Source organism: Fulmarus glacialis, unplaced genomic scaffold (assembly GCF_000690835.1).
Source record: "Fulmarus glacialis isolate BGI_N327 unplaced genomic scaffold, ASM69083v1 scaffold13221, whole genome shotgun sequence".
Taxonomy (NCBI): domain Eukaryota; kingdom Metazoa; phylum Chordata; class Aves; order Procellariiformes; family Procellariidae; genus Fulmarus; species Fulmarus glacialis.
Window position 1 is genome coordinate 4,160 of NW_009190945.1, and position 16,454 is coordinate 20,613.

Here is a 16,454-nt window from a genome sequence, read left to right on the forward strand (position 1 = left end):
GAGTAGAGGGGCAGAATCACCTCCCTCGACCTGCTGGCCTCGCTTCTTTTGATGCAGCCCAGGATATGGTTGGCTTTCTGGGCTGTGAGCGCACATTGCCAGCTCAATTTCCAGCTTTTCATCCACCAGTACCCCCAAATCCTTCTCGGCAGGGCTGCTCTCAATCCCTTCATCCCCCAGCCTGTATTGATACCGGGAGTTGCCCCGACCCAAGTGCAGGACCTTGCACTTGAGGTTCACACGGGCCCACTCTTCGAGCTTGCCCAGGTCCCTCTGAATGGCATCCCATCCCTCAGGCATCTTGACTGATTCACTCAGCTTGGTGTCATCTGCAAATTTGCTGAAGGTGCACTCGATCCTACTATGTCGTTGGTGAAGACATTAAACAGTACTGGTCCCAATACGCGGACCCCTGCGGGACACCACTCGTCACCGATCTCCATCTGGGCATTGAGCTGTTGACCACTACTCTCTGGGTGTGACCATCCAGCCAATGCCAGCTCACAGACACCCTCCTGGAGGAACCATCAGTAGCGTTTGCTCGTTAATGACGCAGTCCTGTTGCTTGTATAGAACAGGCATTGCCTGGTTTAGGTGTCTGTTTAGGTCAGTAGGGATTTAGGAAAGCATACAGACAAAGTATTTAAGCAATATTTTTACTGTTCATCCTGTCATTCATTATCAGGTTGGTAGTGAGGAAAAAAAGGAGGCACAGCTTTCAAAGATTTGCTTTATATGGCTGCAAGCAAAATAAAGAATAAATATCTCAGCATACCTTCTCCTTGTTGCCTCAGTGATATAGAATATTCCAGTTGCAAGACCCTTTGAGGAAACAGTCAGTTACAATTGTAATAATAATAACCTTATGCAATAGCTCATAATTGCAATAGATACAAAAAGCAAAAAATGTGTAATTACTTACACTTAACAGTGCCCATCCTCCTTGGATGGCTGAGGCCCATTCAAAACCCAGCTTTTCATTTAGAAATCCTCCCAGAGTCGGACCTGCAAATGCCCTGCAACAAATCAAAATGAGGTATTGGCATGTCAAACAAAAAAGATAACATATCATATCCTCAGAGAATTTTTTTACTGCATTTTGTGGCTTCCCTGCATTGATTCTCTCTCCTTTCTCTACAAACAGATTGTCTTCCACAGACCTAACTTTCCTATAATCAACAATAAGTATTAATTCTTTGTTTGCCATGGCCCCAATAAACCTGTCCAGTTACCTCCTCAGCTGGAAATAGGATCCACATCAGAAAGCTGAATGCACTCTTTTCTCTATCTGGAATGGCTTAGAGGCCCCATTAAGGACCATGTTCTAACAGGGCATCAACACCAATCAATTCTATCATAAAAGAAATTTAAACTCTCATCCCTCAAAATGTAAACCTTCCAAACTTCAAGGCAAAAGACTGATGGATATAGACTGGTGGGGAGGCACATTGGAACAGACGCGGTCGCTGCAAGGTTGAGCTGTATGTATGCAACTGCCCTGCACCTTCATGCCATGAAAGGTTATGCAGCTGCTGTCACTTTATGAAAGGTCTTACATGATACCGTCTCTCGCTACAAAAAGGGACAAAACTGTGTAAAATCAGAGAGACTTCCTGGAAGCAACTCACATAATAAAATGAGGTTTGATAACAGCATAAAACTGGGGTTTGGTAACTTTATACTACCTATATCTGTACTGAACCCTATGCCAAAACAGGACAGCTAGAACTTCAGTTAGCTTGGAAAAAACGGTGCAGATTTGTACCACTGAAACCCACCTGCAGCCACAGAGGACTACAAGGACAGATAAAAAAAAATCCTGGAAGTGGCTGTCAATAGGAGGACTCGGTCACTTCCCACTTAGTAACAACTCTGAAGGGTCACTCAGCCAGGAGTGCCTTTCACTCATTTCTGTGATGACCACCAGGTAATAAACACAGATGCACTCTGCTAAGCTATGCAAACCAGACCTTAAAAAATGGCTGTGGCTGAAAGAGAAGAGAAGATTCTACCCTAAGCTATCCCAGGCAAAAGGAGGAAATGTGGAAAATGAAGAAGGGAGAACAGAATTAGTCAGGAGCAGATACCTTCTAGCTTGCTCCATATGGGTGGACTTAGCTTTGTAAAAAATTAGGGTCCACCCCTCTCTCTGTATTAAGCATTAAATATTTCAGTGACAACCAAAGTGGCCACACAGAAGCACAAGCTAACACCCACTTAATCACTGCAGCTTTTTGATATGCAGGGCAATACATTTCAAGGAAGACAAGTTCAGAGTCTATTCCCTTTGCTGGGTAAAAAGTTTTGTTTTAACATGTCCACCAGGCACCTGTTTAGCAAGAACCTTTTGAATCAAGGTCAACACAATGACTGCAATGCAAGACTTCTGGTTGTAATGCAGCAGGCTTTTGTGTGGCAACAGCATAGAACAACCAAACCTTCATAGCTTACAAAAAGGTGACTATATACCTACCCAAGGGACCACATGGCACTGAAGAGCCCAGACACCAGTCCCAGCAGACTCAGACCTTCTTCAAATCCATTCTCACTGTAGAAAGACAGACCAGTTAGAGTAGAACAATACATTATTGTGTCTCAGTCTATAGCCTTCCCCTATAGAGAGTTTTCTCCCTCCTTTTACTTTACACACAACATAAATAGTTAACAAGTAAAAGTGTACAGTGGAATCATGTCTGTTAACCCAGTACTTTCTTCTTTGCTGCCTCTCTGGAGGATTGCAGTGCTACTCCTCATCTCTGATGTCTTTTGCGTAAGATTCCCAACACCACACCATCGCTCATTCCCCATGTTTCATACGGCAAGTGTAAAACAGTGACAGGTGGCTTTTAAGAAGGGAAGACCTTGTTCCAAGAGGAACATACTAATAAGAGTAAATCAAGACCCTTCTAGGTCATTACTGCCAAGCCACATCACAGACCTTGTGCTTTCAGCAAGTATGACTCCTGTAGGTGCAGCTGTTAAAGCCAATGCAGTCTGAAAATCCAGTGAAAACTGATTGCTATTAATCATCCTCAGAAGCTGAAATAAATCCTATGTACATGAAATCACACACAGGTTGCCCCGTGCTATGAGACCCAAAGTCTGATGGACTTGAGTGTGTTCGCAGTACGGTGGTACACATTTACAAAATTATATTTGGAATATAATGACTGGGGTGCTCAGTCAGAAAAAACTAAGACAAAAGAGTAGTGGAAGCATTTAAGTGTTACTCGCTGCCTCTGTCTCAAAAAGTGGGGAAAAAGTCACACTAAAACCCCACTTCATATTCACCCCTGAAAATTAGTTGCAGTTTCCTACTGCCAGTAACATGAAAGATGCATTGGACCGAGTTACTTACTATGCACAGTGCAGTATCTCTGGAAACACTGGGATAGCACTCATGCCAAGTGAAAAGCCAATCAAAACCAGCACTAGCACAAACATCCACAGCTGACTGAAAAAGAGGCATTTAAAAGTAGTTAGCTGCTGAAGACTCTTTTCAAGTAAGGACCCCGTTTGACTGAAGGCTGTTTTATCAGCTCTCCATGACTGAGCAGAAAACTAGGTTTCTTGAAGCCAAAAAACCCTCTACTTTAATTGAACACAAAGACTTGAAAAATACAATTCTATGCTTAAAAAAAGACTTTGTAAAAGAATTTGAAAATCCTGTGCTCAAATTAAGTATTTCCTTATCAAATGCAGTTCATTTTAAGAGGAGCACATAGAGAAGAGGCAGATAGATGAGCTTAACTCAGCAACACATGTGTCCAAGCTCCAGGCTTGGTTTGCTGCACAAGTGAAGGATTTTGCAGCTAAAATTTTGTAGCCTAATACATTATAACCAAATAGACTTAGCTAAAGAAAAGAATGTTGAAGATTTTACTGATTTCTTTTTCTCACCAGCTCAAATATATGATCTCACCAGTTTCAAATGTATGATCTTCTTTAAAAATTAGAAGTCTAGGAGGAAGGAGTTGACTAATTCTGCACATTAGCAAGCCTATCATCATCTTTAACAGAGTATATCCTAGGACAAAAGGACTGTACAGCTGTTTTGTAAATGTAGCAGAGTGTTTTGATGTGAATTAACTTGAGAGATACGACAATGCAGTGTTCAAGTGTAACAGACACTGTCTTTACTTACCTAGCTGAAAACAAAGCTATAACTTGGCATTTTGCTTAGTAAGCTATATACAGAGGGAAGAAAAATCAATACTGCTGCACAGCCATGTAAATAAAACCCATAGTTAAGAAACGCTGATGAAATAGAGAAAATTGAAAAATAAGACAGAAAGAGAACTTCGTTTTGCTGCACTGGAAATGCCACAGAATTGGGAGGAAAGGAAAATAAAAAGCAGCATTCTTACCACCACACACATTAACATGAGCAAACACAAGTAACAGTAAAAAGCAAAGGAAAAGGATCTATTTTACGAAGCTGTAAAATCTCCATTTTCAGATGCTTCCACTGCTTTACATTCATAGTCTCATGTTAGAAGTTAAAAAACACCCTGTTTCACGGTCAGAGGTGCTAATTATAGACTTGTGGACATACATGACTATGGTCATGATAGCTACCACAAAAACATCACATAAGGGGACAGGCTCAAGAAGAGGCAGTTCTGTACCTTTCAATGTGCAGTACAGGAGCAGGTCCTAACATGAAAAAGCACAGTGCTGTCATTAAGCCTCCAGATACCAGCAGCCACTTCCTGAGATACTATCAAAGAAAAGGAAGAGGTATGTAACTTAAAGATGTGAATTTGTAATGTAACTGTTTTTTCTTTCCTAATACCCCTCTTCTGAATCTTCATCTCCTGAAAAGTACGGCTCCTGTAGAGACTATCATTACACACAAACTGGGAATTCACAATTTCTCTGCCAGTTCTGAACACCGTGAAGAAACACTGAATTCATGTTCCCTTGCCACCAATGCAGTCACTGGAAGCAGCTGCTTAATACAGAGATTTCTTCAGGATACTGAGTAACGGTGCTTCTCTGTTAGAAAAGTAGTTTAGGTCTTACTCTTCCTTAGTGTAAGAAATATCATGTAGCATTGCATGTAATTCTCATGTAAAAAGGCCATTATTAGTTTGTGTGCGGAGAAAACAGTGTCAGAAAACTGGCACTGTCCTTTATGCACAGCATTCAAAGTCTAGGTTTCCTTGATCAATTAGTAGTGGCTGTCAACCACGCAGTTTTAGGTATACCACTGTCAAAGTCTCTTCCTATGGGGCAATTAAGAGGCAGAGAACGTCAGCCAGTCGGTGTGCTGATCTAATTAGGATATTACACTTTTTAAGAGATAAAGTCAATACAGCTAATCAGAGCATCTTCACTCCTCTTCTCAAAAGCTGATAAAATTACATGTGGTCAAAAGCATGGATAACTGGGACATATTTTCCCACTCTCCATTCCATATTCGCTGGAAATAGATGATGCTTAGTCCACCGGAAAAGCTCAACACATTTCAACTACAGGATACTTGTCCAACATCCTTTACTATTTTCGACATTCTTGTATTACCTGGACCTTCCAAAAAGAGACCTTCAGGTTGGCAGTTTTCAGTGCACATGCAAGGTCCTGAAAGACAGACCCCTTTACAGGACCAAGCCTACATCCATCACTTCAATATGGGAAGTCCTCCAGTTTTAACTAAATGCACAGAGTGCTTTACTAACCCTGCACAAACAGCAGGGTAGTACTCACTGGCAGTTTGTCACTTAGGAGTCCGAGGAGGGGAGAAGACAGGGAGTACGAGAGTGCCAAACCGAGGAATACCAAGCCCACATAACCAGCGGGGAGTTTGAACTATGGAAAGGAAGACAAATAAAACAAAAAACAAAACATAACCATATATGCTACATTCGTTAAAGGACAATTCAAGAATTATATATTAGGTCAAAATACTGACATGCATGATTTTAAGTATTTTAGTGATACGATACAGAGGTTTTTCAAGTATTTGAAGTAATCAGCAGAGCTCCCGTTTCCTTCCACTTCCATTTCTAAGCATGGAGTGAAACCTGACACAACTGTACTCAGATAAAGCCTAAGTAATCTCAGGAGGAAACACTGCTATGTCCCTACACCACCACACTGGATTAACATTAATATCTGGCATATTTGAAACAGACACTTCAGACACTGAAATTCAGATGGATTTAGTCTTTACCTCTCCAATCTTCAGTTTTATTTCCACTTAGAAAAGTATAAATGCTGTAGTCATCCACTGCTAATCAGTGCATCTTAAAAGTAAGTAGTGCTATAAAACACAACTCTGGCTTTTCAGCCAAAGGAGGATTTTTATGAGAATGAGTAAGAGGCTTTCTGCAAACACCCTGAGGTCTACATTTTCCTAATGCAGAATCACATTTCTGTATTGAAACAAAACGTGTAATGAACCAAAAGTATACTAGTCTCTCAAGTGAGTGCTTTAACTACCAGTTAGAAGGTATTCCAAGATGTTTCATGTGGCATGGACTACATAAATATTCACTGTTTCCTTGCCATATGCAAGCACATGATAATAACTCTAATTTAGTGGTTAGAACACCTGCCAAGAAGGCTACAGCCCTTTCACAGCAAGTATCTGTTAGTACAGAGCAGAGGGAAAGCAGAAGAGCCACACAAGTGCACAGTATCCTACAGTGGGATAATTACAGATCTCTCCTGCGTGGTGGAAGACATACGTTCACATCTCCACTGATGGAAGAGGTTAGTACCAAGTCTGCTTGATCCTGGATGACTGCTCTAAGTACTGGACTAGACAGACAAAAATTTTGTAGGAGGACAACCACCTGTGAAATGCTATTCCCTGGAAAAACAATTAATTAATAAACCACTCAAAAAGCATTGCTTAATTTCACAGAGGAACAGAATCTTGAACTGTTTACTTCAAATTCATTACCTTAAACACCATGGGGAAAAAAAAAAAAAAATTAAGTCGGAAACAAATAAATAAATACTAAAATAAATTAAAAATAAATGGCATTTGCCTTTTTAATGAGCGAGTGAAGAAGTCAGCTGGCAGGCTACATAGTTGCAATCAGTTTAATTTTGGCATTGCTGTAAGAGAAGGCAGAGCTGTGACATCATGTCCCCAAAAACAAATGTCCACATCAAGAGATATAACACTGTCAGTGACTGTTGCAGTTTTACAGAATTTGCTTTCAGAAAGGAGGAACAGGTCCCTCATTTACAAAACCAGCTGCTATGCCCTGTTCAGAGAAGGTACTCTGCAGCTGAAAGCCAATTAAGTGGAAAAAGCACATTGTCAAAGGCCTTACATTTCCTCATTCTCAAAGTTACCAAGACACAGCAGCAACTGATGGTGTCAATGGAAACTGTGATTTGTCAGTACTGTGGAAATCAAGTTATTTGGAAATCATAATATTAACAGTTAATTAAAGCAGTGTAATTGGATAAGGCTTAATTTCGTTTAGGATATTTAAACCACACTTATAACCAGTTATTTACTATTTAGCAAGTCAAGACTTCCCTGCATGTTAACAGGACTTACCTTTTTTAGGATAAATAGAGACATTGTGGGATCCAAAAAGCCCAAGCATGCACTTAGAGAAAATATAGTAAGACAGAGTAGCAAGACTTTCGGCAGGAGAATGAGCTTCCAAAAGGAGTCCTTGCTAGGGATCGAATCTGTTTCAAGAGAAAAGCGGGGGAAACTGCATTATTTTCAGCAGCATAAGCTCATGATTCATCTTCTTGCTTTAGAAAAGAAATCAGTATTTCCTTTTTACTAGTCCTATTACTCCTGTTAACTAACAAATGAAAGTCAATAGTAGACTGTTATGCACTATACTATTTTTGTATTAAAAAAACAAATTTGATAGGTGAATAAAAGAAGAAAAGTACACAATTTAGATTCCAACATTGCAAATCCCCAATTTGAAAAGAACAAAAGCATGTACTATTCAATTATGTGAAAATACGCTTACTTCTCCACTAGCCCTTATACAATGAAAATCTCATGAATATGTCTCAACTTAAAACAACATGCACATGTACATGAACCATTCATATCCAATCAGAGAAACATGCTTTGAAAGTAAAATAAGAAGATTACTATTTATCAGTTGAGATCTGTCTGAATTTTTAAGCAACTAGCTATTCAGGTCTCCTACGTGTTCAATTTGTACTACAGACAGGAAGCTTCTTTCAGATGTCATGGTTAGATGTCATTCCTAAGTCAGGGTCCCTTCCTAATGCTGTTGGTGCTTTAATAGTTGAATGTCTCAAAGTATACATAGAACTAAAAGTTCATTCATTAGCATCCACCAGCTCAGAGCTAACATTTATTTAACATAGTTTCAAACTGGCTAGTAATATCATGACTCCAGACAATTTCAGAGCTTGGGGAAGTGGGGAGGGAAGCCAGCAGTAGCAGCACATGGTTAACCACTGTAAGTTTCTTATAAAAGTCAATATATATGAAGTTGTTCTCTAAGGTTTTCGTATTTAAGAGGAAAAAAGGTTTTAAAAAAAGAAGTATTTTAAAGTTACTATTTTTTTTCCTAGAAAAGACTAACAGAACTGTAACCTTGCAATTACAATCTTGTGCGAAGACTTGCCTTTAAGCTAGCTTTTTGTCCAAGCAGGGCTATCTAAATTTTAATCAAATTTATATGACCTCCAGCACTTCAATTAAACCCCTTATTTATTAACTTGAACATTCTCTCATGTTAATCAGATCCTGAATCATTCAGTACAAATAACCCCTTTTGTTCTCCTTGTAATTCTGTTTTTTCCCCCCTGCCAACCCCTCAAACATGTCAAGTTCTCTTGTTTTAGGCAAAACCTATCTCCAGCTTTTCTTCAACTAGCTGCAATGACAAGCTGATACTAAGCAGACACAACTGATCCTTTACAAGCCCTGAAGCTACGGAGACAAAAGAAACCAAAAATATATCTCAGTTCACTTTCACACAGAGTTCTTAGTGTTCGCAGAGATGGGCATGAGGTGTTGGATTCATTCCAGGCTATCTGCATGCATTAATTTAGGTTAGCTTTAAAACATGGGCCTGATCAAGATCACAAGTTAATTCAGCTGGAGCTTTGCCCTCTGAGTTGGATCAGACTCCAGAAGCTGATTTTTTTTTTTTAAAGAACAGTTAAATACATGAGAAATTAAGGTGAGTGAAGGAGGCAGGAAGAAAGATGCTTACCGTATTTTGGTAATATGCACATATTCACAGGCACCAAGACCAACACTATGCATCCCAGTGTAATGAAAGGAACCTCATAATCAAATGATTGATACAAAAAGCCACCTAAAGGTGGGCCCAGCACCAGTCCGAGTCCTGTAAAAATTTCAAGGCTGCCCTAAAGGATGAAAAAGCAAGCGAGCAAAAAAAAGTCAGTACGCTGACTCCAATGTAACAATAAAAAGCAAGCCATTTGTCTGAGGAGCAGAACAACGTAGGCTAGTGAAAAGAAAAAGGCACTGCATCACTAAGGGTGATAACAGCTAGTAGTGACTTCCACAAAGTGGGATAGTGACAGGAATTTCACAGTTGTCTGCGTGACAGCCATCACCTCTTTTACTTACAGGGGACAACCTGTACTGTGGCATTAGCCACTCTGCTGTCACCTAACAGATCCCAGTTCTGAGGCAAGACAAATGCTCTAGTGATGGAAAGCATCTGTAGGACAACTCAGGCTGAAGTGATCATCTCTCCCACCTGCCATTACACTCCAGCTTGAGGGGGAGGACCCAAACAAGCCTACTCAAATGGGTCATTATCTCATGGTATGAGGTACGTATGCCAAGTTAAAGCTTTCTCTCCATAACCGACTGTTTGGATTCACTGACTAGGGGTAGGAAATAACTCTGAAATTGCAATGGGATTTTGGCGGAGATTATTTTGGCTATAATTTAATAATCTGGCATCTTTTATAAGATACTAATTTTTAAAAGGACAATAATACAGTTACACTTACATCTTGTGTTACAACACCATAGTCACCACTGTCAACATCTGCATCAACACTTGATTAATCAATGCTTAGACCACCAGTAACAGCTGGTGGTAATAACTGCTTACAATTAAAGTTCTGCTAACTTCTGGGACCCAGAAACAGAGTATAGAGATTCATCCTCATCTTTAATTTTACTGATACAAGTCAGAGTGGTCAAATGGCCCCAGAGCAGCTACAGCCAGCAAAAGCCAAGTTCTTTACTCTAGGTCAGCCTAGGGTCGCAGCCTTTTCCTTTCCTAGCAAAGGAAATAACTAGTAACAAAATAGGACTAGCAAGTCTTCAAAATTTCTAGATAGATTTGAGACATTTTGGTAAACTTCGACACATGGAATGCCCATGACTTAACATAACTGCATCCAAATAATGCTTTTGCTTGTGTTGCTCACCAACCATAAAAAATATTTATGATTGGTGAGACTTCAGTTCAAATCAGGCTGTACATCATTTAGCCCTTCTAAGTTAATGAATTATTGGCAGGGGTGGAGCTGAGGCTTTGCATTATTACAGATCAGGGGAGGATAAGGTAAACCTGATATTGTAAGAAAAGTGATATTGCTTATGTTCTGAAGTTCATACCTCCTCCAACAGAGGGATCATTTTGGCAGCTGCTGAACTTCCCACTTCAACAAGGCTGACATGCCTACATTTAATAACTTCCCCATACATTCTCTAGGGTACCCAATGGGTAAAAGGTGGGCTGAAAACTGGTACCAAAAGGGTAAGGAGAGGAAAAGTGCTTTTCAGTATCTAGCACTATCAGGAAGGGCAATGGAAAGCAAGGCTAAAAATCCATCATCCATTCCTGCAGGCTTTTACCCTAGGATGCACCTTGCTTCTACTAATCAGCTCTTTCTTCTGCCTCCTGCCTCTGCCACCACCATGAGCAGAGCTCACAGTAACAAGAACTCTTCATCATGTCCATTTAAGGACAGTAAGTCTACATGAATGAATTTGAAGAGGTTTTATTCTCATGCAGAACAAGACATTAGAGTATGTAATATGGCAAACAGACCAACATCTAAAAGTGATCTGTCTTCTGACAGTACCCTTTCTAGATTTTAAACAAAGGTAGTTACCAAGCCATAGCTGTGTAGCATTTCTGTTTGTGGTCTTGAGGTGACCTTCATCATCACATACCGTTTTCAGCTATGCATCATGCTTACTGGGCTGCCACCACAGAATTTCATTTATTTTTAAGTCTGATTATAAGATAGATAACTAAGTCCCTTTAAGTCAAGGTTACTTTACTTACCTATTTATATGACATTTTAAAATTCGCAAACAGGAAACCTTAATCTTATTGACTGAACAAATCCAAAACATGATTGCAATATATAACCTGCTTTCCAAAGAAATTGCCAACTCCTCACTGCTGATGCAATTTACTAGTTTCTTGCTAGTTAGGAGGCCATATTTTTATAGACATTTATTTTTTTATAGAAGTAACTATACAGCTTAACAACAATATTAATAAAAGCATCAACTTTTCCAATTTTAGTAAATGTTCTGAAGGATGTTCTTAACATTTGTTCACTCATTAGAATTTAACCCAGTTATTTCTGTCAGTCTATATTTGAATTGAAACCAGAATTTATTGAAAAAGAGAAAGAGAAAGCAACATTTTATTAAATACAAACCTATTTTTTTTCCTAAAACCATAAAAACCAACAAAATAAGGGTAATATCTCTGGTTGAAATGAATCATTGATGACCAGACATACTGCCCTCCAGATTTCAAGAAGTTCTAGCTCTCCTCTTCTCATACATGACTTTTATCATAGATTAGAAGAATGAAACCGAAATTGTCTTTCAGTCATATAAATCAACACTATTTGAATGAATTAATCAAATTTCTTGAATCAATCCACACAGATTCTTACTATCCATGTAGAAGTAGACACTAAAAGCTGTATTAGTATTTTAATAGTCTGATTTCAAATGAAGAGATAACTACTGCCATCAATGGTCAGCTCTCTTCAAAACATAAGCAACTAATACATACTGCTTAATTTATAGCTAACTGGAGTTATGCTAAGGTCTAAATTTGTTCTAGGATTGTGATTCTAGATTAGAAACAAACATTATGTGATGATTTCCAATATGCCTGCACATGAGACAGCTGATTTTCTCCTCCTGGTTTTAGGCTGCCTACTGGCAATTTATGATATTGCGGCTACTGAAGTTATAACACTATAACACTGTTTTTTGCACTTACCAGGACAGTAGCTATATTATTGGGAAATGCCTTTGCAAGGATCGAAAACGATGCTGTCATTGCTGCTGCAAAACCTACTGCATCCATTGCTCTTACTAAGAAGCACAAACCAATGAACATTGGTCCACTTGGCACCTTGTCCAGCATTCTGAAAAAAAAAATAAACAGTAAATGGAGATCTCTCAGGATGCAACAAGTCATCTACTAAAGGCCCTGGAGCATCATTTCTTACTCATTAAAGGATGCAGTTAGAGGACACTCAATGCTTTCTATTGCCACATCTTTTTGAATCACATTGTGAAGTCATTCAAACTCTACCAAACTATTTCTGGCAGCTTTCTCCTTTTCCCCTTTCTTTGGTGGTGAAAAGAGCATGAAAAACCTAACCTGTGAAAAACTCCAATGCCATTTTCTGTTGTATTTCATAGCTTTTCCAAGCAACTGTGCAAGGAGTCTGACACAATGAGTTACAACTACCCAATAAGAGCTTCCCTCATTGTTAATAAAACTTTATTTTGCTAAAATGAGTGGTTTAGCCTCTCCGCCTGCCAGGCAAAGCTTCTCATTTGCACTCAATATTTTTAAGAAAAGAATAATTAAAACATTATGCATAAATAGTTCCCTTATTCTGCACTTTGACAGACTTCTTGCTGTTCCTGAACCATAGTAGGTTTTTAAACACATAGAACCTTCCTCCTTTGCTTTCATAGTAAAAGGCTTTGAAACCTACAGAAAGGGAGCAGTGTTCATTCTGCTTTACAAGGGATAGATAAAAAGTAAAGATGCAAAAAGTTAGGTGATCTAACCAACACCTGGAAGGTGCCCAAGAATTTCCAGTTTTGTTTTGTGTCCATCTTTTCATATGGATGAAAATTATTAGAAGACAAATGCAACGAAACCAACCAACAAAAATTACTCACCCAAACAGAATGGTCACACATCCTGAAACAAACATCCCTGCCACAAACATGAATTTTGCTCCAATATGAGTAAGCTGTAAATTAAATACAATTTTTACATGTTATTACTTCAAGCCTAGATCAAAAAATCTTCCAAAGTAAGTTACTGTTAAGAAATCAAAACATTATGGGCACTTTATAGCATATGTAACTAAAAGATGTGGAGACACAGCTCCTGCTGGTGTGCCTTCGTGCAATACTGAACCTAAAAATATTCTAAACGGTTAAGTGACTTAACCCACTTTTCAGAATGGTTAAGACAATGGTGCAGTTAACTATTTCACAGTAGTGTGCTGCAGCTTCTGCAGAGCAGCAGGTTACAGCAGCATTCCTCATTATAAACAAACAGAAAGTAATACATTCCCCCTCCAGCACCATCAGTGATGCCAAGTCAGCAATACCTGTCACGTATATGCCTCAGGAGAGTCAATGGAAGCTGATTTTAAAGCAAATTTATCACAACCTTTAATAGCACAAAGCTTTGGCATAGGAAGCACGGTAGCTTCAGGCTTCTCCATTCATTACCAGGGAAAGGACCCCACCTTCCTTCATTTCAGACTCCATTACCAGGGTGAAGGATGACGAGAGGCATGCTGTAAAGCTAACTCAATCCCGTAACAAAGTACATCTGAGCTTCTAATTCTGTGCTGTAACTTCCCCTAAGGACAGGAGGTATTTCAGACTCTTCTTGTTCAGGCCTGGACAAAGTCCCTGCATTTCAACCACTATTATTAAAGCCCATATTTTGCTGAGTTTCACTGAAACCCTCAGGATTTCTGATTGCTGGACTGTCCACCTCTACTGGTGCTCACTTCACCTGTCTGCAGCGAGGGTGGCATGCTCACTCTCTCTCTCCCCTGCAAAGTACTTGGTGAGGGTTGTGCCATACTTGAATGCCATTACAGGTACCAAGATCGGACTTATCAATGGCACTTGTGTGACACCTTGATGAGCCACCTCACCACCAGAGAAAATCATTCACCGTGGGCTCAGCAAAGAGACTGCCCAGCCAAAGGAAGAGAAGACTCTGACACTGCAGCAGCCCCAACTTAGGGTATGATCCTGAGCAGCTCTAGCCAAAAATGCATAGACAGCAGTGCTCCAGCATATAACAAACTGTTGTATAATTTATTTGTAATTTCTCCAGCATGAGAAAAATTCTGAATCTGTGGGAAAACTGAAGTTGCAAGAATATAATGAAGTGGAAGGGGAAACCAAGTTAAACAGCAGAGAGTCATAATAGGAAGAAATGATAAGAAAAAGACATTATACCAGAAAAGAAGAAGGGGTTCAGCTAACTAAGAAAAAAAACAAAACCAAAACAAAACACCTTAAGAACATCACCAAAGGCAAACAGAATATATAAGTAAGTGCAATAAATAAAATGGGGGGTAGGGGGAAACGAGGTAATAGAAAGGAGAATTGATCAGCAGATTACTCTGAAGCAAACAGAATAGTTAACCAGAGAAACACAACAGCTACATGTCCACCACCCTATGCTACCCTCAAGAACTGTAGAAGAGTAATTTTTAAGTTGTACTGACAAGACTTAGGTCAGATTCAGACTGACTGGCCAGGCTCCAGTTACTGCAGACACAAGCCTGCAGGAGTGCTACTGAAGAGACATCTCTTTTCTCAGCCTTAGAGAACCATCTTCATGTACCAACCTGTGTCATCACAGAAATAAGTTACAGCTTCAATTATACTTACATAATTTCCCAAGATTAAAGAAGTCAAGAAATTGACCAAAGCAAAACATCCAAAAATCAGGCCAACGACAGTGTTACTGGCACCTTTTTTTTCTGCCTGCAAAAAAGATCACAACTGTGTAAAGATGAAGGCAAATTCTTGAGGTGAATAACATTCATGCCTTGTACATTTAATTTTTTTTAATTCTTTATTAGTGCAGTTACAAAGCAATTTCCTTTCTCAAAGGCAGTAGGGCCTCATAAGGTAACAACACAGCAATTTAAAGACATGCTGCACTTCTATTTAAGCTGTATGTAATCAAGGGAAAAGCAACCTTCAATCCTCAACGAATGGAAACACTGTGCTCTTTGCCGAACTACTGAACAGGTGAACAGACTTATACAGGTGGCTTCAGCTGGTGTGCAACAGAGGTAGCTACAAAGTTTTGATCTGTCGCATGGTCAGAGGGCAGTGAACAGAGATTATCTTCACTGTATCATGCCTCCCCATAACAAGCACCATGCAAATTTTTGACTTATCCAACTGGCAAAATACACTCACTTGGGTACAAGCAGTACATAGGAACATTTAGAGCAAAACTAATCTTAACATTTCTTTGTTAACACTTGGGAACAACTTGGTCATGAGACACATGGACCTCTGCTGCAAATGCACCATGACCATTTGTCTTCATCCTATATTTAAACATTGTATTCACTCAACATAAGCAGAGATTATTTTTTTTTCCCCTCCAGTTGCTAGGTCAGGAAATTTAACACAGTGAATGATGGCCCAGCGTGAGTTAACAGAGAGGTAACTATAAATAAAAAGTCATTGAATGGCTAAGCCACTGAAATGCAAGCCAGGACATGGGCAGAGTTTTAATCTCAGCTCTACTACCAAACTGCTATGCGACACTGGGCAAAAAACTACTTCACTTCTCCAAGCATCCATTTCAACTTCTATCTCTTATCATTAGTTCGCTGTCTCCTCTGCAGCCACAGGGAAGATGAAATTAGTCCATGGACAGGATCCAGGTCACCGTTATATACACTCTAATCTATTTTAGCCAGCATCAGGGTATCAACTATGAATTCCCACAACTGAAAAGTCTAACTCAGAGCTTACAGCCAGCCATAAAGGTCCCACGGTGTTCAAGATCCTTTTAGAAGTTTCAACATGCAAAAAATAATCTAAAGAGTTGCTGGCTAAATTGTTTGTTTACCTCAGAAGGGAAAAAGGGTCCCAGGATTGAATAGCATATCATTGAACTGAAGTTTATACAAGCTGTCGCGGCCATTGTAAATAGCTGCTCTCTGGTAAGCCTTCTTGATTCCTCATGAAGTACTTCTGGCACGCCATCTTCTTAAAATACAAAAGAAAAATTAAAAAAAAAAGTATTATAAACTGACAGAGGGAAACACAATTTGCAAATCAGGTTTGGAAACTAAAATCCACGCAAAACTTCTACCCTCCCGGCTCTGAGGAATTAAATCAAGCCGTACAGCTTTTTTTCCTCATGGAGGAGCGCAGACTTCCCCCGTGCGGTGTCAGCCTGCAGCCGCCCCTCAGCCCACCCCGAAAGCGCACG

General features: G+C 39.6%; 1 protein-coding gene across 2 annotated transcripts in view; it reads right to left on the reverse strand.

The window, feature by feature from the left end:
* Positions 1–16,224, reverse strand: part of SLC18B1 (solute carrier family 18, subfamily B, member 1) — a 17,482-nt gene extending 1,258 nt beyond the window's left edge. For both annotated transcript variants that reach the window (XM_009586503.1, XM_009586504.1), the window contains exons 1-12: positions 16,089–16,224; positions 14,885–14,980; positions 13,136–13,209; positions 12,216–12,363; positions 9,186–9,342; positions 7,523–7,659; positions 5,710–5,811; positions 4,629–4,720; positions 3,359–3,454; positions 2,474–2,548; positions 923–1,016; positions 776–822 (exon numbers count right to left, since the gene is read on the reverse strand). In XM_009586503.1, coding sequence (XP_009584798.1) covers positions 776–822; positions 923–1,016; positions 2,474–2,548; positions 3,359–3,454; positions 4,629–4,720; positions 5,710–5,811; positions 7,523–7,659; positions 9,186–9,342; positions 12,216–12,363; positions 13,136–13,209; positions 14,885–14,980; positions 16,089–16,163 — 1,193 coding nt within the window. In that variant the 5' untranslated portion in view covers positions 16,164–16,224. The remainder of the gene's footprint in view (positions 1–775; positions 823–922; positions 1,017–2,473; positions 2,549–3,358; positions 3,455–4,628; positions 4,721–5,709; positions 5,812–7,522; positions 7,660–9,185; positions 9,343–12,215; positions 12,364–13,135; positions 13,210–14,884; positions 14,981–16,088) is intronic.
* Positions 16,225–16,454: the final 230 nt, after the last annotated feature.